Raw genomic sequence first — 20,918 nt, forward strand, 5'->3', positions numbered from 1 at the left:
CTGGTTAAAGGTGGATAAATGCTTAAGATATTAATTTATTGTGCATGTGCAGTTGGTCATTTTCCTTCCATATTATTGTGTGACAATCATTATTCTTGATCTTAACAGGCACTCTGGGCAGCCACATTGCAATTTTTGGAGTCGCTTCCAGCGTCCGCTTTTCTCATTGCTGCGCTCGCATTAGCCATGTATTGTGTGTCGACAATGCAGCAGATGATTGCCTCAGAATGAATAAACACGTTTAATATGCTGCGTTTGTCATCTATCCATCCATCCAGCCATATTCTTTTGCACTTAGAGGCTACCCCAAGTGACTTTTGGTGAGGGTGCACCCTGTAGTACACTTGTAGTCTACTACTACCTTTGCCCAATTGCATGGCATTAGTGAAAAAGCAACCATTCACAATTTTTCATTTTAACATTCATGTTTTTGGAATGTGGGAGGAAGCTGGAGAAAAAAACTCCACACAAGACTGTTGAATCTAGATGTGAAACTTGTCCGGCAGACAAGAGAACCCCTGTTTCATTTTGCCTTCATGAAATAAAATGGCAAACAACATAGAAGATGGATTTATGCAAAATACACCATACATGCACTGCAAATTAACTGAAACAAATTGTACATCCAGCCATGTGAAGTTGTTCTGTCTGAATTGCATCTTCATTATTACAACGCATTTTCACTGATATACCTTAACACAGTAATTCCCAACCAGGGAGCCATGACACACTAGTGTGCTATCAGTGGTCCTGTGGGAAAATATCCTATTTTACTTAGTTATGAAATGATTGCAAATATACCTTTTGTTCATCTATATGACGGTGACGTACAGTGACAAGTAAATACCATTAGATGACAGAGAGTACAATACAAGTGTCTCCAACTGCTGCTTTCATGCAGTAGAATGAATCATGGTCATAGCTTCGAGTTCAATTAAACAATCTTGGTTTTGACACTAATTTTTTTTTAGGAAATTAAGATTGATTAAATCAAGGGATTAAAAGATTATTTATACTTGTGACATTTTTATAAGGTGGTGTATCATATTTTTCAAAATGTAAACGGGTGCCTTGTCTAAAAGACTGAGAAACGTCTGAATTATCTGAAATGAAGCTTAGCCTAACCCTTTTATGGGGAATTGCTCCCTCTAGCGCTTGGTTTGTGCAACGCCATAAACTAATGAAAGGGTAAAGGTGATTTTTTTTCTTTTTGGTTATTTTTTCCAGAACACTTCATCTCACTGATTTTCAATCCGTGCCTTTGTTTTGTTTACTGAGTGATAACTTGATATAACATATTACCAGTATGTATTCCACCCGTTTGCAGAGGGCCATGCGTGTGAGGAGTCATTCAATGGAGACTGTGGTGGGGTCTAATCGCCTTAGGAGCCCCGGCGGTGGAGGGGGTGTGCCAGCCAGTTTAAGTGGCGGAGCAATGCCACAGAGCACCAGTGAATATACGAAGAGCACCTACAATGTGAGTTGGTGGAAGGGGGCGGAGGGGTTTCATGTCATTATTTGATTTAAAACAATTTTAAGAATGTATTTTATGTCATTTTAAAAGACATTTTAAGAACTCTTTTTTTTTTTTTTATTTAAAGCCTCCAGCATTGTCAACCAAATCTTCCTTAAAGAGCCCAGTAAAAAGGCGATCTGGACTCTTCCCTCGTCTCCACTCCAGCATCGAAACTCCATCGGAAAAATGCAATCGAAGGTTGGTCATTAGTTTCCAGACACTGGTACTAGTGGCGGCATGGTGGACGACTGGTTAGCACGATGGGCTCTTAGTGCAGAGGTCGTGGGTTCGATTCCGGCTGCGGCCTTCCTGTGTGGAGTTTGCATGTACTCCTCATGCCTGCGTGAGTTTCCTCCGGTTACTCCGATTTCCTGCCACATTCCAAAAACCTGCATGGGAGGTTGACTGGACACTCGAAATTACCCCTAGGTACGAGTGTGAGTGCGAATGGTTGCTCGTCTATGTGTGCCCTGCGTTTGGCTGGCAACCAGTTTAGGATGTCACCCGCTACTGAGTGAGGAGAAGTAGAACAGATAATGAATGGATAGTACGATCTGTAACTTTCAGTTGACAATGTTCTTGATTTTTTTTTTATTTAATTTTTTTATTTTTGTACGAAGTGACCAAAAGGCTCCGGAGACCTGCCCATTGTCCCAGGAAGTGAGGTCAGAGACATTATCCAATCCCAGCTCACCTGAGATCTGCCCCAACAAAGAAAGGTGAGATTATAAGATACCCATCAACCTAATGAGGACAAGCTCTGTAAAAAGTATATGGAGGTTTCAATATAAATTTCCTAACAGTTGGTAAACTAATGTCTGTTTCTTCTACAGGCCTTTCATTAAACTGAAGGACAGTGCGGGCAACAGGCCAACCATCTCTCGGTCTTCATCCAGCACCAGCAGTTTCAGCAGCATTACGGGAGATCAAGAAGCTTTGGAAGATCTAGAGACAGTGAGTATGTCACTCAACACAGCTTCTCCTTGTACTAAAATCTATTATTTACATGGTACACGGTTGCATGGTAGGATTATTAAGAAACTAAACTCTTATCGAGTTTATGTGTTCTTACTTTTTGAAAGACATGCACGTGTGGTAGGATTCATTCTTCCCATTTTCCAGTCCAGTAGTTTACAACTAAAAAAAATGAAAGTAAATTTTTTATGAATGACTTTCATTTTTAAGAAAAATTTTATTTATTTATTTATTAATTATGAGCTCAAATAATAGGATAGCATGTTGGACTTGTGCTGTCTCCTGATAAAGCCTTGTGTGGAGTTTGCACATTCTGTCTATGCTTACGTGGGGTTTTCTTTTTTTCTCCTATATCCACTAAACACAAGTTGAGTTAATTGAACACTTTTAATAGCCCACATTTGTGAATGTAGCTGTGAGTAGTGGTTTATATGTACCCTTTGATTAGCTGATCGATGCAGGGTGTATCCCATCTCTTACATAGAGTCAGTCAAGATTGGCTCCAGCTCTATTTTGAGAAGAAGTGGTGTAAAAAAAAAAAAAAAAAAAAAAGACAGATCAGCAAAACTGTTGGGCATGGGACTGAGGGTTAACCATGGCCAGTTGGAAGGAAAAATGACATGGTTGGCATTCAGCCAGTCACCCACAATGCAAAAAGGCAACTGTCCAGAAAGACCCAATAGTTAAACGGTGTAAGGAAACACAAATAAATCAGAAAAGAATCAAGAAACAAAGCAGGTGGCCCTCACTCTGCCGAGGTGGTTTACCAGTATGTTCTTTCTTCTTTATGACTCATCCGTGATTCAGATTACGATCAACTTCCACTTCTTTGTATTCTATTCTTTCATCTTTAGGTATTTTTCTTATTTACAGTTTCCTCCATTGTTCATCCTTCTCCACCCAGGCTAGCCATCAATCCATTGCATCATCGTCTGCCTTCAGTCCTTCAATCAGCATCGACAGCCCCGTGTCAGGAACGCCCATCATCATGTGCCGCGGTTCCACAGGTAATATATGGGCTGCCAGAATTAAAAACGCTTTTAGCCTCTTGAACATGAGTTGTTCATTCTTCCTTTTTTCTGTTTCTGTCTACCCAGATGGGAAGAATAAGACATCACCCAGGTCAAACTTGAAGTTCAAATTTGACAAAATCAGTCACTCATCCACGAATGTAAGTCTTTTATTTTTCTTTCATATGTTAAGTGGTTCAGAAAACAGATGGATGAATGAAACATTTCAATGAATAAATTAGACTATAATACAGGGGTAGGCAAACTTTTTGAATGGCGGGCCACAATGGGTTCTAAAATTTGACAGAGGGGCTGGACAAGGAGCAGATCGATGGAGCATTTTGGTAACCTCACCTCATCTGAGAAAATAAATACATTTAATTTTAAATGAAAGTGAACAAAAGCATTACAACAAAATATATGTCTTTGAAACACCACAGTACTTTGAAAATAAAACATTAACAAGGTTTATTCATTTAATCTTTTTCAAGTTTGGCGGGCCGGATTAAAAGGTTTAACGGACCGCATGTGGCCCCCAGGCCGTAGTTTGCCCACACCTGCTATAATATGTACTAATAGCTGGCTAAAAAATTCACGGTAGCGGACCGTTGATTATTCCAACTGCAAGTATATCAAAAAAAGCCTAACGTGATCACACAAAGGACACTTTTTTCCACAATTCTCCCCCGCCCCTCTGGAAAAAGAGACCAAACTCTCAAATGTAGAACAAAAATACTAATAAATAGTCTCTTCCCCAAAGCCGCTGTTGCCGCTTTAAGATTATTTGTCTTTCTTTTGATGTGTATACTGTTTAAGTCAAATTCCATTATGTCTGCGTTCAGTACTGTATTTATCAAACTTGTAAAACAGTTTCTTGTTGAAATAATGTCAATCATTCTTTCAACCATTGATATATCAGTGCCTCTTCATTTCTCTTTCAGTCGGAGTAACTTGATGACCAGACTTGAGAGGGCCTCTACGGGTTGAATGGAGCTGCGCAAAACAAAACCACAATGTCAAAACCACATCATTGTAGAACCACTTGTCTAAGCCACGGTTGATCCGGCAAGACTTGCAAGGGCACCATAGTCGGCAAAAAGAATTCTCAATACTGTGAGTGTACAGTACGGAAGCATATTTTTGGGATTCTTTTTGACAGACTTTCAGCAGACAGAAAGTAGTAACTATTTTACCGATGATCGGTATGATTTATGTTGCAAATTGGTCATATCAATATTTAACCCTGGCCAGGCTGTAAAACTGTGCGTGTTGCAGTGAGCTTGACTCTCACCAAAGCTTTTCTCAAGTTATCGTCTGCTTGGCACTGTACCCAGGTTTTTTTTTTGGGAACAAGAGCTTAGGACTTATCAAAGGTTTTACTTTTTAGCTTGTCAGCTGCTGGCCAGTAAGGAGGTGAAAGCATTTTCCATGTCTCTAAATGGTCTGGGAACAACTCCTATTGACGTAAAACCATCCGTTCATTAGTGAGGTCATTGGAAGTCTAACGTGTATTAATGTCGGATTTGAGTTTGTTGTGTGAATGAAATTGTTCTTTTGTATTGCGTAATCTTTTATTATCTTGCTAGCTGCTGCACTACGAACACTGCTGGGATTCAGTCAACCTGTGTGATAGTATTTCTGTTTTTGTCAGGATGTCAAATTCCTGGATTTGTGTGCTTGTTTTGCAGAAAAATGATGTGCAGTACGTGGTACTGCATGAATATTTCACCAATATTTCTCATACTTTAGCTATGTATTACTTTCCTTGTGGGAGGAATTTACTACAGTTACATATTTTTTAAAACAACAGACTTGCATTTCAGTATGTCAAACAAAAAACATTTCACTCACTGCTAGCTTACTCTACCTGCGTACAATGTAAATGATATCTATTTTCCTGTCATAACTTGATGACTTGGAATAAGGCTGAATGAACCTTTAAACCAGTTCAGACAAAAACACGCTGAATGTGAATTTGAAGTTGTTCTTTTTTTGTTGCTGTTGTTGCTGCTTTTCATATGGCGTTCATTAGATGTCCAATACAAAGGTACAGTAGTTGCTTACGTGCACAAGGCAAGACGAGATGATGTGGCATCAATTCGACAAAAGGGAGCGAGGAAAAAGACTGAAATACATCTACACCTCCTGTGGCTAAACCCATTTTTTGGAAGGTTGTTATTCTAACTTTGTGGGAACGTGTTCTTTTGACAGAATGATTTTTTAGAATCATATTTATTTATAAACCGAGGGAGAAGTGGATCTCTTGAATTATTATCTGGAGAAAAGTAAATAGGAAAAAGTGAAGACAAGTTAAAAACAGTATGTCATTTAGTTTGCAGCAGCCTAAATGCCTTGCAGCCTTTTCACTGATAAGATACATAATATATTAAAACATATTTTTTTTAGCATTATAAAAAAAATAATTGAAAGGTAGATAAACAAATATAACAATGAGAGGAGATATATGAATTTAAAAGTTGTCTAAATATGTAAATGTATATTTCGTTACGTAATGTGCTGCTGAAAATTTATTCACCAAATAAAATGTTGTATTTTGTGTGAGTTTTGCATTTGTCATTTGTCCATTTTAACACAAGTTTAGATTGATAACTAAATCGTCCATATGAATGATTCTTCGGGTAGCACATTTCAACTTCAAGGCTGCTCTTCAAACACTTCTTATCTGGACCCGACACTGAAATTAGCCTGGTTTGGAGAGGAGGTTCTGATAAAAATACTGACGTCGGGAGACGAGGACAGTCGGTACTTAAGTGAGGCTATATTGCCTGCATCGAGCCGAAACCTCCTATGGCACATTTCTCATTGGATTACCATTGTTGTATTATATTTAACCTCCATGGTTGAAAAGTCAACATCTGTGCTTTTTCTACTGTTCAGCTATGCATCTTACTATGTTTTGGAGAACTGGCTCAGGCAACAAGCTACCGCTGATGTGGGCAAACAATGAGAATGGCTGCAGGCTGTTTTGTTGTTTTTTCCCTTAATTGTGCGTTGCCAAATGTAAGTAGTAGTCAGAAAATAGAACGTTTTGGGAAGATTTTGGTAAAGTAAGGTCTCCTCCATGCACTAATGGAAAAAACAAGTTAAATATGATATACAGTACAAATAATACGAGATTACAAGCTTGGTGATGGAACTTATTAAAACTCCATTCATCCATTAGCTAAACCACTTGTCCTCAAGAGGGTCACAGGTGTGCTGGAGCCTGTCCCAGCTGTCTTCAGATCGTAGGCAATTTAGAGACTCCAATCACCCTGACATGCATGTCTTTGGAATGTGGGAGAAAACTGGACTTCCCGGAGAAAACCCACGTAGGTACGGGGAGAACATACAAACTCCATACAGGAAGGCCGGAGCTGGACTCGAACCCTGCATCTCCGCACAGTGAGGCCATTGTGCTAACCAGTCATCCACTGTGCCACGGGGTATACAAATGTAGAAAACAAAGTATGTCCAATAGCAAATGGTTTATTTCATTAATTTCTTTCACCACTGGCCCAGGCTGGACCAGCAGGATTTGAGAGAATGGCGTTTAACAAACGGCGTGCCGGGAAGGGGCGGGTAGCAGACGGGCATTTTAAACTCCGCCCACCTCCACGTCAAAGAAAAGCCGGTATAACACAAACAAGCGCACCCTTCCTTCTCGTTGACGTAAGTCAACAAAGAACCGGTGATTTTATTTTTATTTTGTTTAGTTTTTTTAAGCGCGAATCACCCTCACTCTTCAAGAAGATATGGAAGCGGGTAGGTTTTTCGCCTTTGCGTGCTGATGAAGCCGCCGACTGGCTTGACAGCATGACAACTGGGAAGCTAATCGGCTAAATTAGCATTCCTCGAGCTAGCTTGTCCGTCCAGCTTTGTCATAGTTAGGTTCACAGCTTTGTATCGGCAAGGTACACATATCATTTTAAAAACCCGCGCCGGCTCATATATCGTAGTTAACGACGAGAACTGTTATAAATAGCTAGCGTTTGTTACTATTGTACTTGTATCGCATGTGCTATAGCTGTCAATCTATATGAAATGAACAAAATACTTTGGCATTCCTGATTATGTACCTCAGACGTACCTGAATATAATCATGCGTGAAAACACATTAGTCATCTTTTGTTGTTACTAACGCATCCCCTGAAAACGAATTGAGGTACCTGGGTGTTTTGATAAGGTGCCTTCAGAATTAATTTCAATTTACTAAAGAAGTTTGCCTTGTTTACGGGCCCTCTACTTGATCATGTGGCGTCACCCTCATTTATAAATGTGTTTTTCTTTCTGAGCATGAGCTTAGCTTTTTTTTTTTAGCCTGCATGGATGCATACTAAGTGTGTGTGTGTTTTAATTCACCTTTGTAAAGCACATGTGCACATTACGGTGACCAGCTTATCCCATTCAGAATTGACCAAGAAAAATAGCAAATAAATCCCTTTATTTCACGTTTTGCTATATATTGTGGCCATCATATGGATGTGATGGCAAATATGTGTTTGTGAAAATTGCAAGTCACTCTGCAGCCATGTACTTGACCTCTCGCCGTTCCAAACAACTTAGATGTAAATGTTGTTTTTGTAGTTTTTATGATGGGGAATAAAAGTGCATGCTCTGATTGTGCTTCATATTTCGTCGCTGGTCATTAACAGAATACAGCTGACAGGTGGACATACCCTTGGCAGCATGCATGATTAGTCAATGTTCCCCTTCCATCTTTAATTGTACAATGTGTATCTGTGCAACCTTCCTCCCTTTCCAGTGGCTATCTTGGTGTTCCTCTACATAGAGCCGCTCAACACATTGTCTTATATTAGCCCCTACGCTACCGTTGTGCTACATTGATATTGTCGTCAATCATCTGTTTATAGTGGTTCCATGCTTTGCTAGGCATTCCTTTTTAATGAAGCTTCAAGTTATAATTTTTTTCTGTGTATGTCTTAATATCCATCACAGTCTCTGTATAGAGTTAGGATATCACAACCACCAGATATTTGCAAGATGTAATTGAGCAGTGATGTTTATGACTATTGACTGGACATTTTCCATGTTATGACGTCTGAGTGCATGAGTGATCCTAAAGTAGACCTTAAGTGGAGAGTGTGCATCCCTTAAGTGTTCACGAGTACGGGGTTTTTGAATATCGAGAAACACCTCCTCCTCATTATACAACATCACTCTTGTGAAGCCTCTCTAACGTAATGTGTTCTTCAATTATTTTTTTTTTGTTTAAAGCATTTTGATAACAGACTTTATGTTCTCCCCTTGTTGCCTTTCCAGGTCTCAGTCAGGAGAACGTTGCCACCTTTCTGAAGCGCATGCAGGCAGAGCCCCGCTACCTGTTAGCCCAGAATGTGTCAACCTGCATCGACCCGCTGGAAGTTTGCCTACACCGGCAAACAGTCCGGGATACAGTACACATCTTTCAGCATGCTATCCCCACAGAGGGCAAGCCTGTCACTAACCAAAAAAGCTCAGGTAGATATTCCATTCTATTCTTATCTGGGTTTTTGTTTTATTCACATGGATGGCTTGAGATAAGTGAAATTGAAGTAAACCTTTCCATGTCAAATCTTTGCCCTTTGTTAAAGCTTTGTTAGCTGGGCATGAAATGCATTGCAACATTCTTTTTTATCATCAACGTGAGAAAGCAATCAAACACAATCAATAAACATAACTCCATTTCAATTGTATACTCCCTATTAATTTTGTTGTTGCATATCATAGAGGAATGAGGAGCAGAAGGGCTGTTGAAGTTGCGTCGCTCATGCATCACGCGTTTTAATGTTTTTAATAGTCATACACGTATTAAAAATGTTCACTCTTGTGTACTAACAATAATTTTGTACTCACCCCCAAGTTGAACATATGACGGACATTCAAATGAATAGTAGCGCTGGAGATTTGCATCACACTTTTTTTCAGTCTGACACCACAACAATGCACGACACTCCATTTCCATGAGCCTGGTCATCATCACATTTTTCCTCTTTCCCACTTCCAGTACGTATCTCTGATGTCACATAACTTAGCCCCCAATACACTTTGACAATCTCTTAATGCTTGCTGATCTGAACAACATACATGAATTTCATAATATGCAGGCATTTAGTTAGACACTTGACTGTAGTTTTTTTCTGTAAATCAATCATTTATCATAAGAAAAAAAATGTTTGAATAAATACGCCAATGTATAATTTAGTACATTTTTATTCAGACTTTGTAGCTGACATTTGTGTATCAGTATTATGTGAGGTAATTGGATTTGTGTTTGCATCAGGTCCAAACTAACATACCTGTATACTTTTTTTTTTTTTATCAGGAAGGTGTTGGATCTTTTCATGTCTCAATGTCATTCGACTTCCCTTCATGAAGAAGTTCAACATAGAGGAGTTTGAATTTAGCCAATCCTACCTCTTCTTCTGGGATAAGGTGAGATTTTGACATGCATGCATTTTCATTTTCTCCATATTATGACAGGATAATGCACCTCTGGGGCAAACGTTCTTTCGCTATTATAGTATCACACTTTTTTGTGGTCCTTCTGTATTTTCTCGGCAGATTGAGCGGTCTTACTTCTTCCTTCATGCCTATGTGGAGACGGCACAGAGGAAGGAGCCAATGGATGGACGTCTGCTTCAATTCCTTCTCTCCAATCCAGCTAATGATGGCGGACAGTGGGATATGTTGGTCAATCTCATTGGTTAGTTGCATTGCATAGTCGCAGCATGAAGTTACTTTTAGTGAAATTGTATTAAGTGTGGCACTTGTAGTTTTGGATAGATATTCAGACAAATACATTAATTTTGGGAAATTAACTGGATTTCTTACAAAAATAGAAATGTTTCAAACATTTCTAAAAGTATTTTTAAACAATCTGCTTAACATAAAGGGACATTATGGAAAGTCTACCCTTACAGACGCTTATCTTCCTAGATTGACAGTATATGCTTCTCGTTTTAAAAGAAAGGTGGCACGCCTTAAAATAAAAAAAAAACTCCTACCATTAGTTTCCTTTACATAACACAGTCACTGATGCATGCAACATGATATCGTAGCTTTGATTTTTACAATTGTGAGAACACATCCAAACATGAAATTTGTTTAGACTGTGCTTCTCTTTCCCTTTGGGCTTAACCATATTCAGGGTTCGCCGCAGTGAATCGTCCTCTTCCATCCTTTCCAGTCCTTTGAAACTCCTCATCCGCATTTGCAAAGACTTGTGTGGTTTTTGTACTAAAACATGGCCAAATCCCGAAAAAAAATCTAGATGCATGAATCTCTGCACATTCCTTTCATGAATCTCAATCAATGCGGAAATAAAGTACCAGACTCCTCCCTCCACATGCCCTTATATAAAAATGTTAATTACTATAGACTATGCCTGCCAGTGGAATGAATCACTCGGCGTGATCAGATAATCAGATTGACAAGACATAAATCACCAATGGAATAGGTGGAACTTCACAAAATGTGAGATGGAGACACTGGTAAATGAACAAAAATAAAACATTATCTTCTGCACAATGTCATGGGGTGTGGCTCTTTAATGGCTACCTGGAATATTTAGCTCAGCGGTTAGCGCTCTGCGCTCCCAAACCAGAGAAGTCGTTGCTGCGTGAGTTTGATCCTCGATTTGGGTGGACGCTGCAATAGTAAAAATTTCCACAGATAAACCTTTCGGGTGCATGGGAAACTGTACTTTGTACACCACTGCACCTGCCACTCCCCATCTTTATTTATAATGACTCTCCAATTACTCTTGAGTAAGAAAAACATACATGCGTACAACAGCCAAGTTGTTGCTGTAGACCACCACTTTTCACTCATGATGCATCTGAACGTGAGTGTGGAAAAGTGTGTTCGCTTACCTTTGTCCATGAGGCCCCGCATACGTAAACTTCCTCTTCAGTCTTCATCCTCTCCGCCTGCCCGGCGGCTCTCATTCCATCATACTTTTACAAATCTATTTTCCCTCCTTTGCACATGTCAGACCAGCTCTAGATTTGTCTCCATAACTCAAGTCTTCTGTCTCACGAGCTCATGCGGATCCTGTCCATACTCATCTCTCCCAGAGAGAATCAGTCACACGGCTGTACTAAAATGTCTGAATATAAACCTTGTATGTATGTAATATGTTTTCTTTTATCCAGAAAAGTACGGTGTCATCCCAAAGAAATGCTTCCCAGAGGCACACAGCTCAGAAGCTTCCCGCAGAATGAATAGCATTCTCAATCATAAGGTGTGCATGTATTCAGTTTAAGACCACCAACAACTCTTGAAATTGCCCTTGGAACTCATGACTTTTGCGTTTGTCCAATTGTGTCTCACAGCTTAGAGAATACTGCTTCAAACTGAGGAACATGGTTGACAGTGACGCAACGCAATCGGAAATCTCCGACGCCATCCACGCCATGATAGAGGAGGTACCTACTTTGTCTGTTTTGATAGCCCTGTTATTTTGTGGAACATTTATTTTAGAATACAAATTAAGAAGGCGTAGTTACAGTTAAAACAAGGTGAATGTCGGCGATATGACACTTAAAAAGATAATAGTACGATCCATTTCAAGAGGCTATGCTACAACTTTTTTCTTGTCCATATGATAAGTATAGATTATAGATGGGTAAGTACGGATACCATATTCCGTTATCCTTATTTCAAGATATAGAGTAAAAGGCTGCCTTTGCCTCTTCTTGTTTAACTATAAGGAAGTAAATGGCACGCATGTCTGATAGAGTGTTTTTTGTTTTTTTTTTTTACATTTTTTTTCTAAGAACTGCATCTATGTCAAATTTTCAACCCTCTCATTCGTCCATTATGATGCAATTTCTCTCAGTATGTATGTTTATAAGGTTTATGTTCATGGTTAGAGTGCATTATTAGTGTGTTGCTACCAACATTTTATTTGAGTAATTTCTCAAAGGCCGTAAACAGAACGGTTATTGATGGAGCTTGTTGAAAGTAAAGTTTTCAAAAATTCAGTACTGGTGTCAGTTTCGTACCGAGCCGAATTACCCATCTCTAATTATACATTTATTCATTAACTCAATTTGGGTGGTATGTTGACTTTCTCTATTACCATATTTCATGCAAATACACACTTTACACATTCACTTTCATTTGTGGAAAAATCCAATGTGTCATTGGTTTAATAACAGTTTCATGTATTAGAAGTACTAGTGGTATCAGTGAGAACTCGAGTTGAGTTTTTCCTACTGGTTTCATTTGCCTGACTTGTCCCTGGGCCTTTTTCTATCCTGATGCATATTTGTAATCATTTATGTACTCATGCGCCCAAGAATCCAGGAGCTGAATCCCACCAGAGCAATGATGCATGTTGACCAGAAGAGGGGGCTGTTATATAATAGTTAACTGAGGGTGGTGTCTTTGGTAGCCTACAAGCAAGTCTTAAAAATGCCTACATTAAAACAATTAAACAGGTCAGGAGATTTTTACAAATTTATGTTAATCAGCTGCAGCTTAACTTATTTTTTTTTTTTTCCCTAGCACATCAGGTTTTCATTCAATCAGTCTCCCAATTGAAACATGTTCCCAATGCAGTAGCCTTTGTTTGTGCCAGTTTTGCTTCGGGTTTGTTTGTTAAAACACACACGCTCACTTTTTGTAACGGCAAAAGTTGCAAACAAAGTGTTGCTTGTCTAATGAGGTGGGCCTGATTGTAGTCAGTGGTTGTTTGTCCACCTGGAAATGGTTTGTTTTGCGAAACACTCTTCACTCAAGGCCAGCTGCAATGGAGAATTTGCTCATGTTAAAAGAATGAGTTTGATAACATGATTATAGTACAAGTACATTTGATGTGTATCATACAAAAAAAGTCATTAACATCCAATGCTGTACACGGTTTTCCATTTGTAGTCGGTAAGTTTTGAGCCTTAGCAGTATTTAGTGTCTTCCTAGTTCATGAGTCATTGAGTAAAAGTAATCCAAGCCAGTATTATTTTTTTTCTTCTCATGTGGATGTTATTCAAGGTTTATTTGTTTGGTTTGAGAACATTCTCCTGTGCAAGTGTGTGCTAGGTGGCGGAGTCATATATTTGCAACATTGGGAACACATGGTTCACAACATCAAAGTGCCACGTCAGTCTTGCTTTGGAGAGCATTAAAGTGATGCTGCCCACGCACCTGTTCAAGTGGCTGCGGCTGTGCTTGGTGTTCATCATGTCTTACATTACATACTCGCGAATGACAAGCACATAGGATACATGGATCCCTTGTGTTGTATTTCTAACTCTGATCGCACTAAAGGCACCATATATATATATTTTTTTTATCAGCATCCCTCACTTTACTATTCAAGAGCAGAACGTAAGAAACACAACCTTTCTGACGACACAACCCACTATCCACTCCACACTCTGTAAAATTTAATTGGATTCACCAAATCAGCCACTCTCCATCTTTGCCACTGTTGAATGGTGTCACCTCATGCAGTCACACGCCACATGTGGACTGATTTAAATAATAGAAATGTTGGCATTCAACAGTCCGCACACATACAGTACATGTTTTCATGTTTAAATTGGTTTCTTATCTAGGATTGGACGTCATCCGCACATAACCCAGCTGCAGTTCAAAGTGGACCAATGGATACCAGCCTTCTGCTTCATTACTTGTGATTTAGCAGAATCATTTACTTTATTTTTACAGCTATTTTCTCAAAGACTAAATGAATCCTGCGTGTTGATGCTACCATTTCTTCAATGAGTTTAATTCTTCTTTGGTTTGGAGTGGACATACTGAATGTGATTTTCAAAGTGGAAAATGCAAGAGTAGAAACTGTGATTAATGGATTGATTATGAGTTGTGAAATGCGCTATATCAATAAAGTTGTATTGTATAATATGGAGTTTGCTGCCACCATCCTGCACTCTGAACTTTAAATTGTGCATGCAATTCAAGATCAACAAGATGTCCGGGCTATTGGTTATATCATGGAAAACTCACAAGTTCAGTCCCTCTTAAATCAAGTTACCACTGTGTATAGCCTACCGTTTATCTTTAAGTTTCTCCCACCAATGGAATGATCCATGCTTCTTAATTGTACAGTCTCTTGTTATCATTCTGGATTTCAGTTGCATATATTCGGTCTGGGGGAGAAGAAAAACAGGACGGGAGAGGTGCAAAGCACAAGTGGAAATTCCAGAGAGCTTCAGCGGAGGTTAGAAGGGTTAACAGACAGCCTAGTCCAAACAGTCCAATTTAGCTCACAGGAAATCATTCTTTTGGACAGCAGGAAGAAAGGTTGCAGAGTGCAAAAAGGGAAATGAGAGAAATGGCTGTAGGGAGGGAAGTGATATGGGAAGAAAAAGGAGCTAAACTTGGCGGGATTAGTAGCAATGGTGGTCGAGTATTGTATTTTTAGGGTCGAAACCCAGGTTCAAGATGTTCATCTGATTAAAATATGATCCAAAGGGATTGAAAAAATGAAAACATCCTTCGAGTGAACTACTTGAACACGGAGCCATGCGTCACACGATACTACAATGACATCTTCTGGTTATATTGATGTCCCATCTGTGTGTTTGCCGTGAAGGTTTTCCGGGTGACCAGCGTTTGTCTCGGCAGCCCGCCTGAGACTATCTGTTGGGAGTACAGGGACAAGGATAAGAACTTCCACCGCATAGGACCACTCACCCCCCAGGAGTTTTACAGGGTGCACGTAAAACCTCTATACAACATGCAGGAAAAAGTATGTGGGACCATACTACTAGTACAGTTTTGTTTTGTTTTTGTTAATTTTGGGAGATGTTCACTCTCTAAAATCCATTCTTTGTTGATGTCAGATCTGCCTTGTGAATGACCCTCGACCCCAAAACCCTTACGGGAAGCTGTACAGTGTGGAGTACCTCGGTAACATGGTTAAAGGTCGCCAGACCCTCTACAACAATCAGCCCATCCAGCTTCTCAAAAAGGCTGCTGCAGAGTCCATAAAGGATGGAGAAGTAAGTGGGAATGAGCCATAACGTGCACGTTAATTGTCTCGGTTTAAACACGTTAACATATTTTTCTTTTAGGCTGTGTGGTTTGGCTGTGACGTTGACAAACATTTCCATGGCAAGCTGGGCATTAACGACATGAATGTGTGAGTTTTATGCTGGTCCTGTGCTATGTACTGCTTCAAAGTGATGCATGTTGAAAATATTTAGCTATGCATCCATTTTTCTCTGGGTATAGGTGAAGATAAACTAAAAATACTAAAGTGAATCGTTTTGATTTTGAAAGTTGAACTATGCAAGATCAAGAGGCATGCACTAACGCGGAAAACTAATCTAACAGTAAACCAGACTACTTCAATTTGACGATGTTGCCTCACCGTGGTGTTTGTACTACGTCAAAGCTTTGCATGACAAGACCAGACCAGACCTCTTCTTACTGTATGAGGCAATTTGTCTTTCCACACCAGAACAATTCTAATCCTTTCCCTTCAGGTGCACCGCCGTATGTCTGAGTTACTGGCGCCATACTGATATCTACCCACTGAACTGAGGCAGCTTTATGCCACATTTCTGATGCAGAAGATCAGCTTTTATTCCTGTGGCTGTTAATAACATATGGGATGATGGCAAAGCACTACCTTTGTCTAAATTAGGCTCATCGTCACACTTCAGCATAGTTCCTTGGCAACAAGATCCCACAAAAAGAGTGGCTAAAAAAAGGGGTTGAAAAAAAAATGTCAATATGTGAATTTGTGAATGCCGATCTGCAGATATGAGGGGGGTTTACTGGATTCAATTGTTTTTTTTTGTGCAGAGGGAAATGGCTCAGACACAACACGTATTTTGTTGTGAGCATCCTAGGACGTCATTCTTCATAAATGTGTTTTTATCTTTGCAGCTTCAACCATGAGTTGGTATTTGGAGTTTCGGTAAAGAACCTCACTAAGGCAGAACGCCTGGTATGTGGAGACTCTCTCATGACCCACGCCATGGTTCTCACTGCTGTCACGGACAAGGTAGGCGCACACAAATACATCTGTGAGGCCGGCTGTGGTTTATTGCATTTATTTTTACTCTTTTTTTCATTGGCTGCCGTTCTTCATTGTGCTGTCAGTGTCCCCTTGAAATGACATTAGCTGTCAGCAAACTTTCTGTCACATGTTCTCAGCTTAGTGCTAATCTCTTCATTGTCTTCTCTTTCGGATTCTCTCAGGATGGAAAAGAGGGTTATGCAAAGTGGAGGGTGGAAAATTCCTGGGGAGATGACCATGGGAACAAAGGTAACCAAGTGTCTTACTTTTTGGTCTGATGAAGATGATGATGGTTTCTTTCACGCAATAAATATGTAGTATTTGTTCAATCTCCTTCCTAGTACAGTATTAATTGCTGACGGTGTCAGCCAGTTCAAACAAATTTATATTTCCCGCAAAATGAACAATCATAGAGTTCAATTGTAATGATCTCGGTTGATATATGATGATGTTAATATGTAAAAGAAGTAACTGCTAAACTCATTTGAACTTGGTTGCTGACCAAAATAGCAGCACCTAACCCGCAAAGACGTCATGTTTCTCATGAAAGACATTTATTGCTGTATTTGAGTCAAATTAAACCAAAGTGAGGGTAACGTGGGTGGGGGTTGACTTTCAACATGTTCCTCTCTGCTTGCTCAAAGTCAATTTACAGGGAGTCCACGTTGTCCATGTGTGACTTTATTTCCGAGCGCCCTACAAGATGTTTCCCAGCTGTAAATCCTCAATTAAATCAAGCCTTATGTGCCATTTTGGCCAAGATAATGCCGCGCAACCCAAATGCTCCTTCACACCACCACACCAGAATTTATTGTCTTGCTGTTGTTATTCATTCATCCTTTCATCCCCTGTGGCTTATCGTCCAGTGAGCCCTATTATCTTCTTTGTATCTTGGCTTAGCATTCCACGGCAAATTTGTTCATGCGTCATCAGGCAACAAACACATACGGTACAGTGCCGCGTATACAGAGCGTAAAAGTCATTTTGACAATATTTGTCTGAACCTACAATCCAGTGACTGTTTGGGAAAACATGAACATTCATAAACACGCGCAAATGAGGAAAGCCATGAGCGCCACCCTTTCAGCAGCCAGATTAATAAAACTTTGACAACAAATGTTTGTGCTGAAGTGTAGTTCTCTTGGGAACCTAGGGGCTTGTCTTGTTGATGAAAGATAAGGGGGAAATAGATGTGGGGAGGTTTGGGGGTCTGAATGAGTTGGGCCACATGATTGTACAGGTTCCAGTGAGGGGATAAAAGCAAAGACATTTACTGCGAGATGAGAGCTTATTTTGGAAGACAGTCAATGAATAAATAGGAAGTTAAGGCTGTGGAGTATATTTACAAGGTTATCATCTCCCTTGATGCCTTTTAATAATCTCTGAGGATTGTCTCAGGAGAAGTTTAACTTTGCTTGTCCCTCCCATATTAAAGCTCACACATCTGCAATTGCTTATACTTTTGCATAATTTTGGAGCAAAGCTTGGCAGCGCTTTGTGTTATCATAATAATTTTTAATTTGATGGGATGTTAGCTTCAAGGGGACTCTGTAATTTTTTCTGCATGTTTTTCTGCACTTGTACTGCCTTCTGATAGAATAAAACAATCGACAGTATTTGTATATGGAAGATGTTAACTGATCCTTTCTCCTAACAGGACTGAAAATATAACATAATATGAAGTAGTTCTTATTTTTTCCTTTAACATGCTCACAATCAAATGTACGGAATCTAATATGTCCATTTCTGGTTCAAGCTTGGCATAGCATGACATATGCACCGCCTGATATTATTTAAAAAAAACAATTAATTAATAATTAAAAAACAGTCACCGTTAGATGAGAGCCTGACACATTTTTTGCTGCAGTATTTTGCTCCGCTGTCTTATTTTCTTTTGCTGCGTTTACTTTCTTGTAGAATGAAATCTTGTTTTGGATTTGTTGATGTTGTTTTCACTAATTCCAAGTGATGCTATAATTTGGCATTTTTAGTTTCGTCTTCATTCAGGATTTTGGTACCGATCACCAATGCCAAAAAAAAAAAAAAAAAACAGATCAGAAGATGCACCAAACAACTTCTTTATTTTGATAGCGGGGGATTGGGACCAGCCCGGCCCACGAATAGCCGAAATTCATGTGTAATTGCCGCCCATTGAAATGCATTGGGGAAAACAATAACAATTAAACCCTACTAATTCAACCCAAAACGCAGAAAGCCAACTTTTGATTATTGACGATGGCAGCACAGAATGTCCCCGAAGTGAACAAGGCTGTGATTTTTTGTATTATCTCTTTTGGCTTATTTTGTCTCATTTGTAGTTGTGAGCTAAGCAAAATGGCTACCTCAAACCTCCCTCTGCTGTGAGAATAAACAGTTGGTCTTTCCCTCAAAACAAATAATGACGTCCAACGCACACATCCATGTGCCACCCAACATGCTGGTTCCAATTGGTTTGCATCAAGACAACCAAGGCAACGTTCCAAGTGGAATTTGCGTACTTGGATGAGCGCCTCAAGACGAAACCCATGCACCATCCTGATACATTGTTTTGAATTACCATCGCCTTGCAGTCACTGATATTTGTATAACTCAAAATTCACAAACCTCCACAGCTGTAAAGTTGAAGCACTTTTCCTCTCTTATAATGTAAAATAAAGTAGCTTAACGAAGAGCAACTCTGACCAAAGGTCAATCGATCCAGCGCCCAATTGATCATCGCACAGGTGCCCTATTTTGACGTTGTTTGCTTCTGTTTCCCTGCAGGTCACCTCATCATGACAGATGATTGGTTCTCAGAGTATGTTTACGAGGTGGTAGTCGACAAAAAGTTTCTCTCTCCTGATGTCCTGGAAGTCATGAATCAAGAACCTGTTAAACTTGCTGCCTGGGACCCAATGGGTTCCCTGGCTTAAGTGTTGATGCCCATCTTTTGAACATCAACCTCTCTTTTCTTTGACTTCGCCCTCTTGCCAGTCTATTTTTTAACCTCGGATTGATTGGCTATAAAAAGTCTACAGGCGACCTGTCCAAATGCCAGCTTTTGTTACTCTAAAAAGATGAGACCAGGATTAATGTAATGTAACCCATAACCTGGAACTTTTATGACATTTTTGCTTTCCAGCAGAAGGCTAAAGCTTTTTTGCTTGTATTGTCTTGTATTTGAAACGGTTCATGATTCCCTCCGCCTTAAAACATGTATCACACCAGGGGGGGCCAAATTTTTTTGTAGATGGATGGAGTGTTTTGGTTACCTCACCTCATTTGAGAAAAAAATCCATTTAATTTTAAATTGAACAGAAGCATTACATCAATATGCGTGTCTTTGAAAAACTACAGTAATTAGAAAATAAAACATTAACAAGGTTTATTCATTTATTTTCGGCGGGCCGTATTAAAACATTTAATGGGCCGCATGTGGCCCCGGGACGTAGTTTGCCCACAGCTGTATTTAACATTCAGTACGTGCCAGAAATTCCTGCAAATCGCGAAGTGTAGAGTCCTTTAAAAATGAATTCATACCCCTTGAACGTTTTCATATTTCGTGACCTTCGAAGCCGAAAGTCAAACAGCAACAACAATCACAAATCCGAATATACTTTCCTCAAACAACTTCAAACCTAGCAATGTACGGCTGTCCAGCTAAACTGACAGAGTGTGGAAGGAGAGCACTAGTCAGAGAAGCAGCCAAGAGGCCCATGGTCACTCACTCTGGAGGAGATGCAGCGCCTCCTCCAAGTCGTGCATTCCACAAATCTGGCCTTTGTGGAAGAGTGGCTGGAAGTCATTGTCAAAAGAAAGTCATGACAGGTCCTATTTGGGTTACACACGTTACAGGTCAAATTTGGGGTGAAAAAGGTTTCGATCTTTGTATCATATATCACCAAAAAATGGCATTTAAACAGGGATGTGTAGACATTTTAAATCCATGCCCTCCATGTTTCTCTGAAAACATGCCAATGGTCTAGATAAGAATAAACATCCATTTTTAACAGACTCCTAGTGTCTTGTCTTTTGGAAATTATTTAGGCCTTGAAGAGTTCACAAGATTCAGTCAGAGGTGTGGCATACACAAAATTGTCTTTACGCCTGCCTGAAATTTGCATAATCTTTCTCCACAGCTGCGCCGTGACGATAACAGGGCCAAAATAATAACGAGCTAAGTAAGAGTGCCGTAATATATGATCTCCTTTCTGAGAAACGCCAAAAACAGGAAACATTTATTTCAACTCATTCGATCAAGTGCCACTTAAGAGGCCTGATGTTCAGACTTTCGCTAGCACGTCACAGTGACGAAACAGCACCCGCCTTCTGGACTGCCAATGATCTTTTGATACATTGGCGGATACTTTGTTAATCCTGTGAAGGGGAATTTAGATAATAGCTGAGAAATGTCAGAAATAAACAAATGCAGTGCTGTGAAGTG

General features: G+C 39.7%; 2 protein-coding genes across 12 annotated transcripts in view; both read left to right on the top strand.

The window, feature by feature from the left end:
• Window positions 1-6,063, top strand: part of rap1gap2a (RAP1 GTPase activating protein 2a) — a 71,684-nt gene extending 65,621 nt beyond the window's left edge. For 10 of the 11 annotated variants that reach the window (XM_088300108.1, XM_088300110.1, XM_088300114.1 and 7 more), the window contains 7 exons: window positions 1,328-1,477; window positions 1,602-1,714; window positions 2,137-2,235; window positions 2,350-2,470; window positions 3,396-3,498; window positions 3,589-3,662; window positions 4,443-6,063. In XM_088300108.1, the coding sequence (XP_088156234.1) occupies window positions 1,328-1,477; window positions 1,602-1,714; window positions 2,137-2,235; window positions 2,350-2,470; window positions 3,396-3,498; window positions 3,589-3,662; window positions 4,443-4,451 (669 nt within the window). In that variant the 3' untranslated portion in view covers window positions 4,452-6,063. Of the gene's footprint in view, window positions 1-1,327; window positions 1,478-1,601; window positions 1,715-2,136; window positions 2,236-2,349; window positions 2,471-3,364; window positions 3,499-3,588; window positions 3,663-4,442 lie in introns of those variants that run through there. The other variant, XR_015844207.1, reaches the window with a different exon arrangement.
• Window positions 6,064-7,104: 1,041 nt separating this feature from the next.
• blmh (bleomycin hydrolase) lies at window positions 7,105-20,488 on the top strand. Its single transcript, XM_088301264.1, has 12 exons — window positions 7,105-7,266; window positions 8,785-8,982; window positions 9,827-9,936; window positions 10,066-10,207; window positions 11,658-11,746; window positions 11,838-11,930; window positions 15,062-15,217; window positions 15,312-15,470; window positions 15,543-15,610; window positions 16,363-16,480; window positions 16,678-16,744; window positions 19,259-20,488. Exons 1-12 carry the CDS (start codon window positions 7,257-7,259, stop codon window positions 19,405-19,407), a joined length of 1,359 nt encoding a protein of 452 aa, XP_088157390.1. The 5' UTR covers window positions 7,105-7,256; the 3' UTR covers window positions 19,408-20,488.
• Window positions 20,489-20,918: the final 430 nt, after the last annotated feature.

The sequence above is a fragment of the Idiotropiscis lumnitzeri genome, chromosome 7 (assembly GCF_059441095.1).
Source record: "Idiotropiscis lumnitzeri isolate Australia: NSW breed Sydney's pygmy pipehorse chromosome 7, RoL_Ilum_1.0, whole genome shotgun sequence".
In the NCBI taxonomy this organism is placed as follows: Eukaryota; Metazoa; Chordata; class Actinopteri; order Syngnathiformes; family Syngnathidae; genus Idiotropiscis; species Idiotropiscis lumnitzeri.

Excerpts from the sequence above, each read along its gene's own strand:
- blmh (XM_088301264.1), top strand. Across the intron at positions 11,747-11,837 it reads ATAGCATTCTCAATCATAAG|CTTAGAGAATACTGCTTCAA; the intron begins GTGTGCATGTAT and ends TGTGTCTCACAG. Across the intron at positions 15,218-15,311 it reads TATACAACATGCAGGAAAAA|ATCTGCCTTGTGAATGACCC; the intron begins GTATGTGGGACC and ends TGTTGATGTCAG.